The sequence below is a fragment of the Dreissena polymorpha genome, chromosome 8 (genome assembly GCF_020536995.1).
Source record: "Dreissena polymorpha isolate Duluth1 chromosome 8, UMN_Dpol_1.0, whole genome shotgun sequence".
NCBI lineage: Eukaryota > Metazoa > Mollusca > Bivalvia > Myida > Dreissenidae > Dreissena > Dreissena polymorpha.
Genome location: NC_068362.1, coordinates 94,073,515 through 94,089,425, shown reverse-complemented (window position 1 = coordinate 94,089,425; position 15,911 = coordinate 94,073,515). Strand labels below are relative to the sequence as shown.

General features: G+C 36.2%; 1 protein-coding gene across 1 annotated transcript in view; it reads right to left on the bottom strand.

Annotated features, from left to right (window-relative positions):
• Positions 1 to 219: 219 nt before the first annotated feature.
• LOC127840904 (myoferlin-like) overlaps positions 220 to 15,911 on the bottom strand; it is a 141,386-nt gene continuing 125,694 nt past the window's right edge. The window contains 12 exon segments of the mRNA XM_052369363.1: positions 220 to 2,478; positions 2,617 to 3,791; positions 4,886 to 5,033; positions 5,578 to 5,687; positions 6,880 to 7,067; positions 8,974 to 9,073; positions 10,440 to 10,530; positions 11,427 to 11,799; positions 11,956 to 12,101; positions 12,516 to 12,686; positions 14,295 to 14,386; positions 15,382 to 15,663. Of these exon segments, the coding sequence (XP_052225323.1) occupies positions 3,753 to 3,791; positions 4,886 to 5,033; positions 5,578 to 5,687; positions 6,880 to 7,067; positions 8,974 to 9,073; positions 10,440 to 10,530; positions 11,427 to 11,799; positions 11,956 to 12,101; positions 12,516 to 12,686; positions 14,295 to 14,386; positions 15,382 to 15,663 (1,740 nt within the window). The 3' untranslated portion in view covers positions 220 to 2,478; positions 2,617 to 3,752.

Sequence of the window (15,911 nt, the reverse complement as noted above, 5' to 3'; positions counted from 1 at the left end):
TGTATGTGTCTTAAGAGTCATCACTAAAGAGCAGTCCACACAGGTTAATCTGCGAGGACACTTTCCGATTGTATTTTAAATGAAAATCATGTTTCAAAAGAAATTATTATATTGGTGATAAGCCTGTGGAATTTGAATCCACGCAAATGAATTAAACCTAGTTTGTTTTTTTCAAAACCAGGCTCATACTTGTTTTATAAAAAGAAAGAAACACATAGATATCTTCTAAACGAATTTTAATACCATAACCATATTATTATATATATTGCAGTCAGTATGAAGTTAAACGTGTATATTGCTATAAAAGGCAAGCGCTATAACAATTAACAAAATTAAAGATTGTTATCAAACATATGTATCCAAACGTAATATCAGCTACAAAAGCAATATCAAATTCTCTTTCCAATAAAAAGTTTCTCAGTAAAGCTGTTTTGATTTAACATTCATTTGGCTTCAACATTATAAACAGCCACAATAAGTCAAAAATTACGACCACAACATAAATTACAGTAAACACTTCGGTTTCGATATTTTACTGTTTTGAAAGTAAAATAAAGAGTCGTAATTGACATTCTATAGTTCAGCAAGGAATAAAATGATTATATGAAATGTACAAGTTATTAATTTATTGGTTTATATTTTCTTAAATATACATGTCAAGGTTCATCATACAAAAGTGTACAGTGCAGAATTACTTTTTCATTAACTATATGATAATATAATTATAGTGGGTTTAATTGTTCATCAATTGTTTGAGAGAAAGTAGTATTTGCTATATTTCTGAGAAACGCTCTTCACAATGTGTACACAAATTCCCTTGGGAATGGCTGGAAAAGCAATTATTTTGGCAACATGTGAAAGAAAGATTCCTAAAAATGACTGAGAAAAAATATATAGTAAAAACACACTAATATTTGCATCTTAATAAGTATACATCTACAACAGAGTTATTATAGTTATAAGTAAAACATACAAAAAACTTATACATAAACAGTGAAACAACCTTTGTATTGGTTTTAATAATAATTTCTTAACTCATTTCATACCATGTAAAATATGTTATCAATATTTACAGTATCTGCTTGTATAAAGGAATCTCACTAAAGGTACAAAACATTTGTCTTGCATAGCTTTGATGTAAAAGGTACAACAGTCATTCTATCAGATCTTTAAAAAAAATATCACACACACACACACCAGTGTGTTCAATCACATGCAAAGAATTGTAAGAATTGGTAAAGATAATGCCATGATGTACAACTATGAAAGGATAGTTCAAAGTAAGTGTTCCATAATGTACAAGGAAAGGCATGTTTACAATTACGTGTGCCATGATGTACAAGGAAAGGCATGTTTACAAGTACGTGTGCCATAATGCACAAGGAAGGCATGTTTACAATTATGTGTGCCATAATGTACAAGGAAAGGCATGTTTACAATTAAGTGTGCCTTCATACATCATGTACAAGGAAAGGTATGTTTATAATAAAGTGTATAAAAGTGTGTGTGTTTTTTCGGTAAAATAAAACAAACTGATACAAAGTATGAAATGTTGATGAAACACCTAGTAGGAGAATGCACATTACAGCTCAACACTTTAAAATGTGTGTTAATGCACTAATAAAATGTAACATGAAATAAGAAATAAAACAATTGGAGAAAAACTGATGCATTTGATTCAATATTTTGGTCACAACAAAATCCTGAGAAGTCCTTTGAACTATCAACACAATTAAATACTTTGCCTAAATACATGAAAAAAATTCCACCAGCGGCTACTAGAGTAAATGAGTAACAAAAGTGAACTTTGAAACACGAGAAACAAGAACCAATGAAAATATCCATCCAACTATTGTAATACTATGCACCTAGATGGCGACATTGTATACAGTTAACAAAATAGGAATCTCATCTCAAAGTTCTGACCTAAAGACATATATATGAGCCTCGCATCTCATCTCAAAGTTCATACCTAAAGACATATATATGAGCCTCACATCTCATCCCAAAGTTCAGATCTAAAGACATATATATGAGCCCCGCATCTCATCTCAAAGTTCAGATCTAAAGACATATATATGAGCATCCCATCTCATCTCAAAGTTCAGACCTAAAGACATATATATGAGCCTCGCATCTCATCTCAAAGTTCAGATCTAAAGACATATATATGAGCATCCCATCTCATCTCAAAGTTCAGACCTAAAGACATATATATGAGCCTCACATCTCATCTCAAAGTTCAGATCTAAAGACATATATATGAGCCCCGCATCTCATCTCAAAGTTCAGATCTAAAGACATATATATGAGCATCCCATCTCATCTCAAAGTTCAGACCTAAAGACATATATATGAGCCTCGCATCTCATCTCAAAGTTCAGATCTAAAGACATATATATGAGCCTCGCATCTCATCTCAAAGTTCAGATCTAAAGACATATATATGAGCCTCGCATCTCATCTCAAAGTTCAGACCTTAAGACATATATATGAGCCTCACATCTCATCTCAAAGTTCAGACCTAAAGACATATATATGAGCCTCCCATCTCATCTCAAAGTTCAAACCTAAAGACATATATATGAGCCTCACATCTCATCTCAAAGTTCAGACCTAAAGACATATATATGAGCCTCACATCTCATCTCAAAGTTCAGACCTAAAGACATATATATGAGCCTCCCATCTCATCTCAAAGTTCAGACCTAAAGACATATATATGAGCCTCCCATCTCATCTCAAAGTTCAGACCTAAAGACATATATATGAGCCTCACATCTCATCTCAAAGTTCAGATCTAAAGACATATATATGAGCCTCACATCTCATCTCAAAGTTCAGACCTAAAGACATATATATGAGCATCCCATCTCATCTCAAAGTTCAGACCTAAAGACATATATATGAGCCTCACATCTCATCTCAAAGTTCAGACCTAAAGACATATATATGAGCCTTGCTCTGGGAAAAAGGAACGTAATGCATGTGCACAAAGTGTCGTCAATACAGGCTATTCAGGGAAGGCACTTAGAGCTTTCATTGTATTTTTTTCGTAAAACTGGAGTCTTTTTAGGGAGTTCCAGTTTGGGTGGAAAGTGACGCCCCTGATTAGTTTGTGAGATGACACTTTCCAAACCCCCATGAAGCCCTGATTTCACAGAGTGAGGCAGAACTTTTTTAAAACAGTTCTTACACGGACTATTAAGCACATAACAGAAGCCGTTAATGATCAAATTAATAAAACATCACAATTTGTGCATAGAGAAACGTAAATGCATCTATTAATACATAGCTGTACAAAGATTTACAAAAAAACTTTATGGACAATACCTTTAAAAAAAAAAATTATATTCATGCATTGTTCTGTAAATGTAACATACACGCTTAGACAATGAGTCATTTTAGTGTGGGCAATAATTTACAAATCTTTCCCATATCATTCACAAATAGGTCCGTTGCACACTGTACATTTTGCACTAAAAAAAATTTTTTATAAGTAAATATTAGAGTGACCTAACAGTTAACCAACAATACAGATTTGTTAACTAAAATACTAATTTACATAAAAATTGTCAATGACTTAAATACAAAATACACAACACAACAGATTAACCATTTTTTTCATTTCGTTACATGCTAGCAATATGATGACAACCGTAATATAGCACAAATGTTTCGTTGTTCACATGCTTTGTTTGATCATCATGCACCATGAGTCTTGCACACATATTTTCACTGCCCATCTTCTATTAGCCTTTGCCACCAAGTATCCATGCAGAGAAATTACCCTGCAACACACAAAATGGTCGATGTACATATGCTGTATTAGGCCTATAGTCTACATCCCTCATTATTCATTCGGCCTATAGTGTCTTATCACTTATTACTTATTTGGCCTTTAGTCTCTATTACTTATTGTTTATTATATTCTATAGTCTCCATCATTTATTATTCATTTGGCCTATAGTCTCTTTCACTTATTGTTTATTTGGCCTTTAGTATCTATCACTTTTTGGGGCCTTCATATGTTGATACCCCATGTCACCTGCATTCTTACATACCCTATGCCATCTGCATCATCAGATACCCTATGTTACATGCATAATTAGATACCATATGTCACCTGCATCATTAGATACCCAAGGTCACATGCATAATTAGATTCCATATGCTCTTTTTTATGTTGCTTATAATCTCTATCACTTATTCTTTCAGTAAACTGCTGCTTTATAGTCTGTGTCACTTTATTTTCCTCCTAAAATCCATCTTGAAAAATTTCCCTACAAAATTATGAAGAAAATAAGATCAACACAGTGTCTTAATGTAAGAATTTGAGCACAAGGTAATCAAATGCTCTAAACTTAATATCAAGAAAGTGATGATATAGATATATTATATTAAATGTTAATAACAAATTACTTAATGTTTTATTTATAAAAGTAATACATATATCCAGTTTCAGGCAACAATAAATTTATTGATTACTGAGATTTTTATCGATAGCTTGATGCAAATTATCAATAGTGTTTGTAATGATTTCATAAGCTGCACCATGCAGATGTTTGACCTTTGGTTTGAACTTGTTCACCCAAAGCGGTGACACACCTTCTTTATATGGTGGTAAGCTATTTCAACTGCATGATGAATGGCAAAGTTACAGTCCGGACAAGTTGTTTTATTGCAAAATTAAACCTTTGACCTTAAAGGCTGATGTTTACTTTTTAGGTAGGGCGACAGATGTTACATGCATTACAACATCTTCTCACGGTTGACCTTTCTGGTAATTTATTTTAATTGCATGATGAATGACACGGTTAAAGTACTTGAAGATAACAGATACTTGTATAACAGACTTAGAAATACGAAGTCTGTGAGTACTTACAGGGAAGGAGTAGATGAAGAGGAACAGCAGCAGCAGCAGGAGCAGCACCACCAGGAAGATGATGAAGTACCACTTGTAGTTGGCCCAGATGATGTAGCGCAGCGTCTTAAACGGGGAGGTGAACCACAGGAACGACGTCTCAGGTCGGCTGTAACAGACCACAAAGGCTTAGTATGAAAAACTTGGATGACACTTTACGCACATGCATTAAGCCCAGCTTCCCCAGAAAAAGGCTCTTGTAATCTTATTATTAAAAGGTTTCCTGAAGAATAACCAGTATTGCATGATCATAAGTCAAAGTAATGTATAGATATCCTGCTAAAAAAAAAATGGTCTATGGAGAAAACAAATCAATTTGACCATGACCTTTGACCTGGTCACCTCAAACTCTGCCTCCCAAGAAACCAGCATAACAATGAAAATGATAATATGTTGGAGCGTTCTCTTGGTATAATGCTGAAATGACTTTCAAACTACAAGCCTCTTTGATCTTGACATGTGGAAACCGTCATACTAATTTGCACATTTGTGGGTCATCTTCACTAGATATCATGCGGGACAAAAATTAACCTACTGACCAAAAGACAATCTTCATGACTTACCCACCAACCAACTGACTGGGTGACAGGTGCAAAGGAGGGGTGAAATACTATCTAGTGTTTATAACATTCAACATCCATTATTGATCTTACTTGGGCGGGTCTAGTACTGGGTTCATGTTGGGCTCATCTCGGGCCTTGCCTGCAGGCCTCACATCCGCCTCTTCCTTCGTGATTAACTCCAGCTCCATCTCCACCTTGCCCTGCATAGAGCAAGACAAAGTAAGTCATTGTGAACACTGAAGTGAAACATGTTCGTATTTTAGCTCAATCCATACCATGGCTTGCATATAAACGAAGGATACATGCATGCAAACAATACCTAGGAAGCGTAACAAATAGACATTTCTTTGTTATTTGACAGCTTCAAATTTATCTAATCCTTGTTTGGTCAATGAAAACATGGGATAATATAGAGGTTAGTCAGAACAATTCAAATTGAGAGGATTGTGTTCAGTCAACAATGCATATGGAGAGGATTGTGTTCAGTCAACAATGGGAATGGAGATGAATATGAATAATAAATTCGGTCAATAATTCATACAGAGAAGGAATGTGTTCAGTCAACAATGCATAAAGATAGAATTGTGTTCAGTCAACAATTCATATAGTGAGAAATGTGTTCAGTCAACAATGCATATTGAGAGGATTGAAGTTCAAATCAAAGGTTAACAATTTATATTGAAAGGAATGCGTTCATTCAACAATTCATATTGTTAGGATTGTGTTCAGGTAAACAATGCATATTAAGAGGATTGTGTTCAGTCAACAATTCATATAGAGAGGATTGGGTTCACTCAAAAATGTATATTGAGAGAAATGTGTTCATTCAACAATTGGAATGGAGATGAATGTGTTCCGTCAACCATCCATATGTAGAGGATTGTTTTCAGTCAACAATGCATTGAGAGGAATGTGTTCAGTCAGTAATGCACATGGAGAGGAATGTGTTCAGTCAGTAATGCATATTGAGAGGAATGTGTTAAGTCAACAATTTATATGGAGATGAATGTGTTCAGTCAACAAAACAAATGAAAAGGAATGTGTTCAGTCAATAATACATAAAAAGAATGTGTTGAGACTTCTTTTGAAGTTATCAGCTTTTTCTCCACCTCAATATTCATCCAATGGATAGGACAGATAATAGCAAGTGTATGAGTCTGTTAGAACAGAATGTATCCACTAGCATAATCAATTGTATCAGACCATATTATCTTACATCATTTTAATCTTATCTCAAGTAGACAACACAAATGGGATTTTCTTTTCTTGTTAATGCAATTTAATATACCAGGCTTTTTTTACAACAAAAAAACAAATCACCCATTTGGCTTTATCTGTTTATTTTACAAACAAAGTTTAGAAATGAATTAAACAGTAAAAAACTGAACCTACAGTGAGCACCCTTTGTCCGTCCTTCTCATCATAAACAGGCCAGAACCCCCGGAGTCTCTTCTGTTCAAACAGGGACACGGTCTTCACAGCCATGTTGCCCATATTGATGTCCGGTATCTGTGTGAGGTCACAGGATGCTGCACGCTTGGCTGGCATCGGCATGCTGGTCAGATTCATCTCAATAGTTCCTGAAATCAGTGATGTGTAGCCATATTATACACAGTGATGTGTAGCCTTTTTATTGAAAGTCATGTGTAGCCTTATCATTGACACGGAAACGGCAAGGCCTAGAATTTAATTCTCAATATAAATGTTAAGCTCACCTTTGAAAGTGGAGGAATGTATTTTTAGATGTTTGTCACGCCTATGGTCGTGTTGGACAAAATGCCGTAAAATACTTGCTACAGGGTCAACCTTTAAAAAATATCCTTTACTGCAGCTCAGATATGCTTTTTAACCCTTTGTACTATTTAAAAATTAACATTAAGTTTGAGAATTTGTTTAATTGATTTAAGTTTTATAAGGCTTCATTTCAAACCCTAAGATACTGATGAGAAGTACAGTAAAACTGCGTGTAACTCAAGATAGCACGGGACTGACCTCGATGCTCAAGTGATCGCAGGTTTCAAGTAATCCATGGTATTATTTGTTTTCACTGTTTCGGTTGGTGATGCTTAACTTCTGATCACAAACGCTTTATTTACATGTAAGACGGTGCTTGGAAAAGAAAAGGCTTAGTAAAAATAAAAGGCTTAGTAAAAATTGCTTAAGATTACAGTATACTAAACTAAACAACAAGAATGATCGTTCATTCATTAAATTTTATCAACATACAAACATAACACATATATAACAAGACTATTGCCAAGCAATAAAAGTCCCCTACCGGCTCCACCGTTTTCAGAAATTCCACCATTGTCAGAATATTAAAAAATAAAATTTGTTGCCATAGCAACCAAAATTTTTGACATAGGAACAAAATGAAATGACGTGCATACTGTCTGTATTGCCATCTATCCATGTTTCAAGTTCAATGAAAAAATAATAAGAACTTTTAAAGTTATCGCAGGATCCAGAAAACCACCATTTTCAGCAGTATTTCTAGTCTATTTGTTGCCATAGCAACAAGAATTTTTGCCGTAGTTAAAACAAAATGAAATGACGTGCATAATGTCCATGTTGCCATCTATTCATGTTTCAAGTTTTATGAAAAAATATTAATAACTTTTAAAGTTATCGCAGGATCCAGAAAAGTGTGACGGACGGACGGACAGACAGACAGAGGGAGCACAAACCACATGTTCCCTCCGTTGAAACTGGTAGGGGACTAATAAAACATATTCAAACACTATTCAATGTACATGTAGCATATACTCGATATAGGAAACAGAAGCTTTCCTGATCTAGCTATCCCTTCACAAGTGGGTGGGCACTAGATTGCTCGGGAGTTTAACAATTCGTAAGACTATTTTCTTTCTGTGTTGCCATGATGCAGCGCAAATGACAATAAGGAATTCAGTTAAGAAATTCTGATGTGTTATCTTTTATACCATACATTTTATCATAATTATCGATTGCTGTTAATTATTTTATCATTAAAACTGTGTAGCTTTTATTTGAATCACAAAGGATGACAATTTGCAGTGTTTCTCAAACTGCGACTAACTTCACACCTAATCAAGCGTTTTTTGTCTGCTTGATTGCGCTGTTTTCCCAACTCGAATATTTTTAGCATGACCAGACGAGCAAGAGTATTCGAATAATTGCCAGTTAATTAGGTGTGAAATGCCTTTCAGGGACCAGCACACAACCTCGAGTTATCGAAAATTGCATGTTTGAGTTATTGCGGGTATTTTTATATAGAAATGAAAGGAAAATGGTAGGGACTTCCTTTAATGTTCGAGTAATCGCCAATTTTGGAGAAATCGCCCGCTCGAGTTATTGCATTTCTAATGTACTTAAACAGACTGCAACTTACTCACAGGCTGTTCTGGTTTTATACTGGTTGCATATTTCCATTTTCACTTTGCTTATGATTGGGAAAGGGTTCAAGATAAAACATGAGTGCAACACAGAGAAATAACCGTGTGTTACCAAGGAAGTCATCCAAGGAGAACTTGTCATTGTCCCAGACCTGCACAGTGAATATCGGCGGGATTCTTTGCTCTGTCTCATCTAGACTCCAGAACTTCTCCTACAAATATGAAACAGTTAAATGAGGCAAAAGTTGGGGAGCATAGTGATATGTAGTACAGTGCAAATAGGTAACAGTTTGAAAGGTACTGGTTCTACCCAGGAAACAGCCTAAGGCTTTTTTTGCGACTAAGCTTAAATAAATGCATGCCGGACAAAAACCCTCCCGGATAAAAACCCTCCCGTCAGTTTTATAGGGGCCGGACGAAAACCCTCCCATGAATAAACGGGGACGGACAAAAACCCGGAATACGGACAAAACCCCTCCCGGATAAAAACCCTCCCGTCATTTTCATAGTTAACAGAATTTAACTTTCATTTTCGCAAAGTTTTCAGAAACTTCCCGGAAAGCACGTTTTTTGCATGAATGAGCATATGACGCGATTAATCGTTGCACTGTATCGTATTGCATTCAATCTAAATTTAAATTCACTTGTCTATAAATGGCCTCATTTTATGTTTTAATTGATGTTGTTATTATATTGGATTCTCGGATATATATGCACATTAGAAAGCGGTATGTTTACAGTTAATGGATACACATTTTCTTTCAATTTCATACCCCTGAAAACACAATACACACAATGGGTAATTTTATCGAATTAATGAATGCAACACTAAGTGTTTCTTTTACGAGAGGATTTTTGTCCGGTCCCGATTTTTCATGGGAGGGTTTTTGTCCTCCCCCGTTTTTTTCATGGGATGGTTTTTGTCCGCCCATGTTTATTCATGGGAGGGTTTTCGTCCGCCCCCTATGAAAATGACGGGAGGGTTTTTATCCGGGAGGGGTTTTGTCCGTATTCCTAAATAAATAGGTTTATCATTAAACTTACACTTTAGCCACCGTTAGATAAGTCAAAAGCTGCGGAGAATAATGATATGCAGTACTGTGGTTTTTGTGCAGTTGGTGCATTTTCATTTAAAGCAGAATATATCAGCGAAAATGTACACTTATAATTATATTGAAGGACAAATGAATATTCCTTCCAGTATTATATATTGAAATGTACACTTATTCTGATATTGATGGGACAAATGTACACTTATTACAATATTGATGAGGTTAATGTACACTATTTTGAAAAGGGTCGAATTCCAATGTTGGTGGGTTATATGTACAAACATTCCAGTCTCTATGTGGTACTTGTGCACACTTTAAAATATTGATGGGGGTAAATGTACACTCCACTAAAAATAATTTACACTCAGACAAAATTTAAATGATCAATTTACTTCAAAATTCGAAACTGAAAAAAATTATGTACGTTTGTACAACAAATGGAAGACTGATAGATATTACAGAAGACATCCCACAATAATTAAACTGTTTTAATAAATCTGATTTGGGGCACTTGTTTGACACTGACCTTTTTTTTGACGACCACACAGTTCTCAGCTGGCACATAGTCAAACGGGTACACCAGGCGCCAGTTGAAGTTCCCTTCTCCATTCAGAGACCTGAACTCAACACAGTACAAACAGAAAAATGTGTTACATTGTTTTCTTCGATTAAAGTTTAACTTTGTGGTTTCCATGATAATCCAATAAGTTTTAGACTGTCAAATTACACACACTAAGTATTGAAAGCTATACCAGGAGCTTTCGTCCGTGTACTATGGACTTAATCACCAGAATGATTTCTACTGTTGGGAAATGTTAACACCACTAATTGTTGGGGTGAGTGATGTTACCTGGGACAGTACGTTAACATCACTCACCTTGACAATTAGTGGTGTTTACGTTTCCCAACAGTAGAAATAATTCTGCTGATGAAGTGCATAGTACATGAAAGCTCCAGGTATGGCTTTCAATACTTAATGTGTGTAATTTGACAGTCTAAAACTTATTGGATTAAGGTGTTATTTTATTTGAGCATTATTCTAGACTTGGCTATTTGAGTAAAGTATCATAGCAAATGAGCCTGTGCAGTGAGGCTAATAAGGGATGACACTTTCCATCTAATCTGATTTTTCTTAAAATAAACTTCCTTTAAAAGAATGTTCCATAAATTGTAAAAGCTGAAAGTGTCATCCTTGATAAGCCTGTGCAGACTGCACAGGCTAATATGGGATGACTTTTTACGCACATGAATTAAGCCCTATTTTCCCTCATCCGAACTTGAATGTACATTTAGCAAAATAAATTCTCAACAAAATGAGATGTTTTGTGTGCTTTTCAAACAGACCTTAAACACAGACAAACACCCCAAAAGTAGGACTGTCCCACCAAGATCTGGAATGTATGATTATTAAATTTAATTTATTTAATGCCTTTACTGAGACAAATTTCAATGGGAATCATAGGTAAGCCAAGCTTGAACAAAAGAAACTATTTATATGATCTCATATGATCACCTGTAGTGAATATCCGTCTTCTGTTTCTCATCGAGACCCTGAAGCCAGCCAGACACGTAGATGTCACTCATCTTCTCTCCAGTGATAGACGTCTCATCCAGTATCACGTCCACTGTGTTGTAGACCACACATCGCAGCACATACTCCTTGGGCTTCCTTGCCTTGACATTGAATGGAGAGCCGGGCTCACCCTGTGACTTGGGGAACACGTCTACCCACATCTGAAGCTTGCCCTGTTCAATGCCGGGCTGGAGGGGGTTGTAGAGGGCGCGAGTCTCCACATGCTCCTTGACGACATCAAACGTGTTGAGGATGTGCAGGGCAAGCCTCTGGTCAGCTGGTCCCAGATCAGAGGAGGATACCTTGCCAGTCTCTGTAAAGGGAAGTAAGAGTGACACTCGACTTGAAGCCAAGTCATCAATAAGTGCTCTTTTTATTTTTTTAACTTTACGACTCAGACACGTTCTTTAAGTGTTTGAAGTCCCTTTGAAAAGCAATTTGAATAAAAATAAATAAACACTGCCCTTACCAAACTCTGAGAGCTTGTAGACCCGTCTGCCCACCTTGGCACTGTTGTTACCATAGTAGACAGGTCCTGTGATGTGCCGCTTCTTACAGTAGTCGTCGAGTAGGTCCTTGGGCAGGCGCGAGTCACGCCACTTATTTGGGCCGTTACTGGAACACAAATGGAGATAAGGAATGTTTAGAAAAGTTAAAAGTACCTTTGTAGTGTATATTAAAGCTACAGTATAAATGATATGCTTCACTTGAAATCAACTATGTTTACCCGACATTTGGGCACACTCACAGTGCTGTGATGAACTCGACCCGCCTTTAAGCGTTGCTCTGAGAAAACTGGGCTTAATGCATGTTGGAAATGTCGTCCCAGATAAGCATGAACAGTCGGCAGTATGACACTTTCTGCCTACACAAGATTTGCAATAAGTAGAGACTTTCTTTAAACGAAAAATACAACAAAAGCATAAAGTGTCCGCACAGGCTTATCAGTGACGACACTTTATGCACAGGCATAATGCCCTGTTTTCACAGAGCGAAGATTATATACAGAACAACATTTTGCTGACTCACATCATGTAAGACTTGGGTATGCCACATGCAGCGCGGTGCTTGGACAGCAGGCGATTTTCAAGGTCAATGAGTGTCTCTCCAATGAGGTCATCACTTGACACCAGATCCCAGTCCATGACCCGAATTTTGAGATCCTTGTGCAGTGGCAGTACTGTGGTAATCTCAAACATCCTGCAAAATATGACCAATGTTGTGCGAAAATGTGCCTTTTATCCCATCATCAGACGTGCATTGTCGAAATAAACCACAGTGGAATAAATTTTCCTCTATTTCAGCAGTGCTGAAATATAGCTGTCAAAAAGGCGAAGAATGTTCATATTACTCGGAATGATCTATAAAGTTATAATTTTTAGTAAAATCGAATCAGATTCAACACAACAAACAATTTGATACCAAGATGTAATATATGTTTAACACATAATGCAACTAATAAGCAAATAAACATTATTTACAAATATTAAGTGCGTGACTCGTGACGTCATTATTAACACGTCATACGACACAATGCATGTGGTTTCACGCTAAAGATGCAGTTTTTTAGTGTCTTTTTTTCATTCTTTCTTAAAAATCAGGGACGTAGAGGTATGATAAACAGAAAAACAGGTTAGTTACTGATCTTTTTGTAATGTATTAGGCTCGACACGATTAATGAAACCATGTTTGCTTAAAATACCTTTGGGATTTTCCGTCTAGTTTGATTTTCCTATTCTATTTTTAAAGAAATAATTTACAACTAAGAAAATTGATGGGATAAATCGAATACTAGGTCCGTGTCGAATAAAGCAAAGTTTATCTGCTCGGCACGAAAATCTGAACCACTCGCCAAGTCTCATGGTTCAGATTTTCTAATCCTCGCAAAATAAACTTTCCTTTATTCGGCACCGACCTAGTATTCTCTATATGCCATACGCGGCAAGAGGAGCTCCATACCAGCCTGGGCATCTGCTCAGTCTGGTCAGGAGTTACCCTGCTGGCTATAATATCACACAAAGTTTCATGGTCTCATTTAAGGAAAGGTAGTTCCTGCCCAGACTGCGTGAATGCTCAGTCTAGTCTGGGGTTACAGTCAACAATTATGTAATATGACTCATTTTTGCATAACACTCCTAATATTGGAAAAACATGGTGAACTATATTTCTTTTTGCTTTTTACAGGGTGCGTGTAAGATTTTACAACAAACAGTGGACAAATAAACTTGCCCTATATTTATTTTCCTGTGTATGGTATGCACACAATTGTACTTATAGTGTTTTCAACCATTCAGACGTTAAATTGGATTGTTTGCAGGATCTGTCTTGTACAAACATTCAAAGACTTTTAACAGTGTATGCATGGTTATCAATACCAAACGTCAATACTAACAACAAACCTCATTAAATTCAAATTATGAGAAAACACGCATTGCACTTTAAAAAAGGTGATTTCTTTAATTTTTACAAATTAAAGTGTCCAAACATCAATAAGTATGCCACACTCTTTGAAAACAAAGCTTCATGCATGTGCTTATAGTGTTGTCCCAGATAAGCCTGTGCATTCTGCTCAGGCTAATAAGGGACAAGACTTTCTGATTTAATAGAATTTTGTTGTTTACAGCAATCCTCTTTTGAACAAAAAAATCAACTAAGGCTGACAGCATCGGCCATGATATGACTGTGCAGGCTGCGCAGGCTAATCTAGGACAACAATTTATGCACATGCTTCAAGCAAATTTTTTTCAGAGATCTACCCAAGTGTATTGTTGTCCATGTTTTTCATGGAAACAAAAGTGTGAGGCCTACCTGCCAAATACAGGTTGGATCGTGTTAGGGAGGTACTCATCTCTACTGTCCACCTTGGTCTTTCCAAGCTTGATCTCTATATACGGGTCAGCCTGCAATGTCATACAACAAAATATAAAGAATTTATACGTTTGATACTATAAAAAGAAACCAAATGGTTGAGTCTGCAGGACTATCATGCCGAGACATCAAATGTTGTGCGATTTAGGCCGCCCAGCTACTTTGCCATTTAACATAAAGACGAATGAATTCAGGCGGATGCCACCTTATTTTCAAGATGGTGTCTCAGATACTGAAGGCATTGTTATCAAATCATGATGAACTAAATTTCTAGAAAAATCTGATTTACTAAAATCAAAACTTAACTGGGTTTTTTGTAAATGTAAACATTAGTATCACTTGCAAAGAACAGCTTCTTTAAACTATGCAGAAAACGCTCCTTTTATTTTTTAATGAAATTTTAAATTAAAAATATTTGCAATACAAACAAAGGATCACACTATTGGCCAACTTGTTTTGGGTCACTAAACATGTTTTAAAAGGAATCATATCTTTAATATTATGCTATTTATATAACAACAAACATGTTATAGACTTTTAATGATTTAATTGCAGTTCACCATTCACATTTTAAGATAATAAATCTTGAGTCAATAATGTTATTCAGACCTACCACCCTCTGGCCATTATGGACATCCTCATTTGATAAGCGCTTACGGCGAGCAGGAAATAATTATTATTCTCTAATTTTTACTTTAGAAAGGCCGAATATCTTATCATTTTATTCACCCTTTTCCTTCTTCTGAATCACCAACAAAAATAACTATTTTGATTGAACATCACTTTCATTTCATCAGACAATAGTATTAAACCCTTCACCTCTCAGCACCCACTTTGAGGGGTTTGTAGTTTTTTTAGATGGTTTTTAAAGGCTTCATTGCTGACCTGGTTGCATGTAGCAATTTTCACTTGGCTTCTGAGTAGGTAAAAAAGGGCTAAATTAACCAAGACTTAATTGATCTGGACTCCCATCAATGCATGTCCCACCCAACAACTACTCGAAAACAGTGGAGGAAAAATGTATTACCAGTCCAGTGGGGTCATTGGGTTGGAGGTCAATTCCACGGATAACGTAGACTCTGATGATGCACTCCTCTGGCTCCGTGGAGGGCACATTGTCAAGGGCCCTCATAGGCAGCTCCTCACTGGGGTCAGAGGGCAGTGGGTACACCTTAAACAGGCCCTTGAACTGTCCAATGATGTTGGACTCCTCATCATTGTCATCTTTGCCCCTCTCCAGGTCGAAGGTCTCACAGAAGTCCAGGAACTCTCCATATCCCTCAGACTTCTCCAGCTCACAATCATACACCTGCAAGGGCCACAGGAACACACAGGGGTTGTAGCATAGCTATTGAACATATTTATACAAGTGTGGCAGCTTAAATTCAGCGAAATACTGCAGACCATTTCAGTAAAGCCTTTGATGCAAGCTACAATAGATGGTTTTAAAATACTGTAAAATTATTATAAATATTGGTCTACATTCAATTGTGTAATTGTTAAACAAATAATTTTTTTGTGGATTTGTTATTTTGGAAAAAGAGAGGAATTTATGTC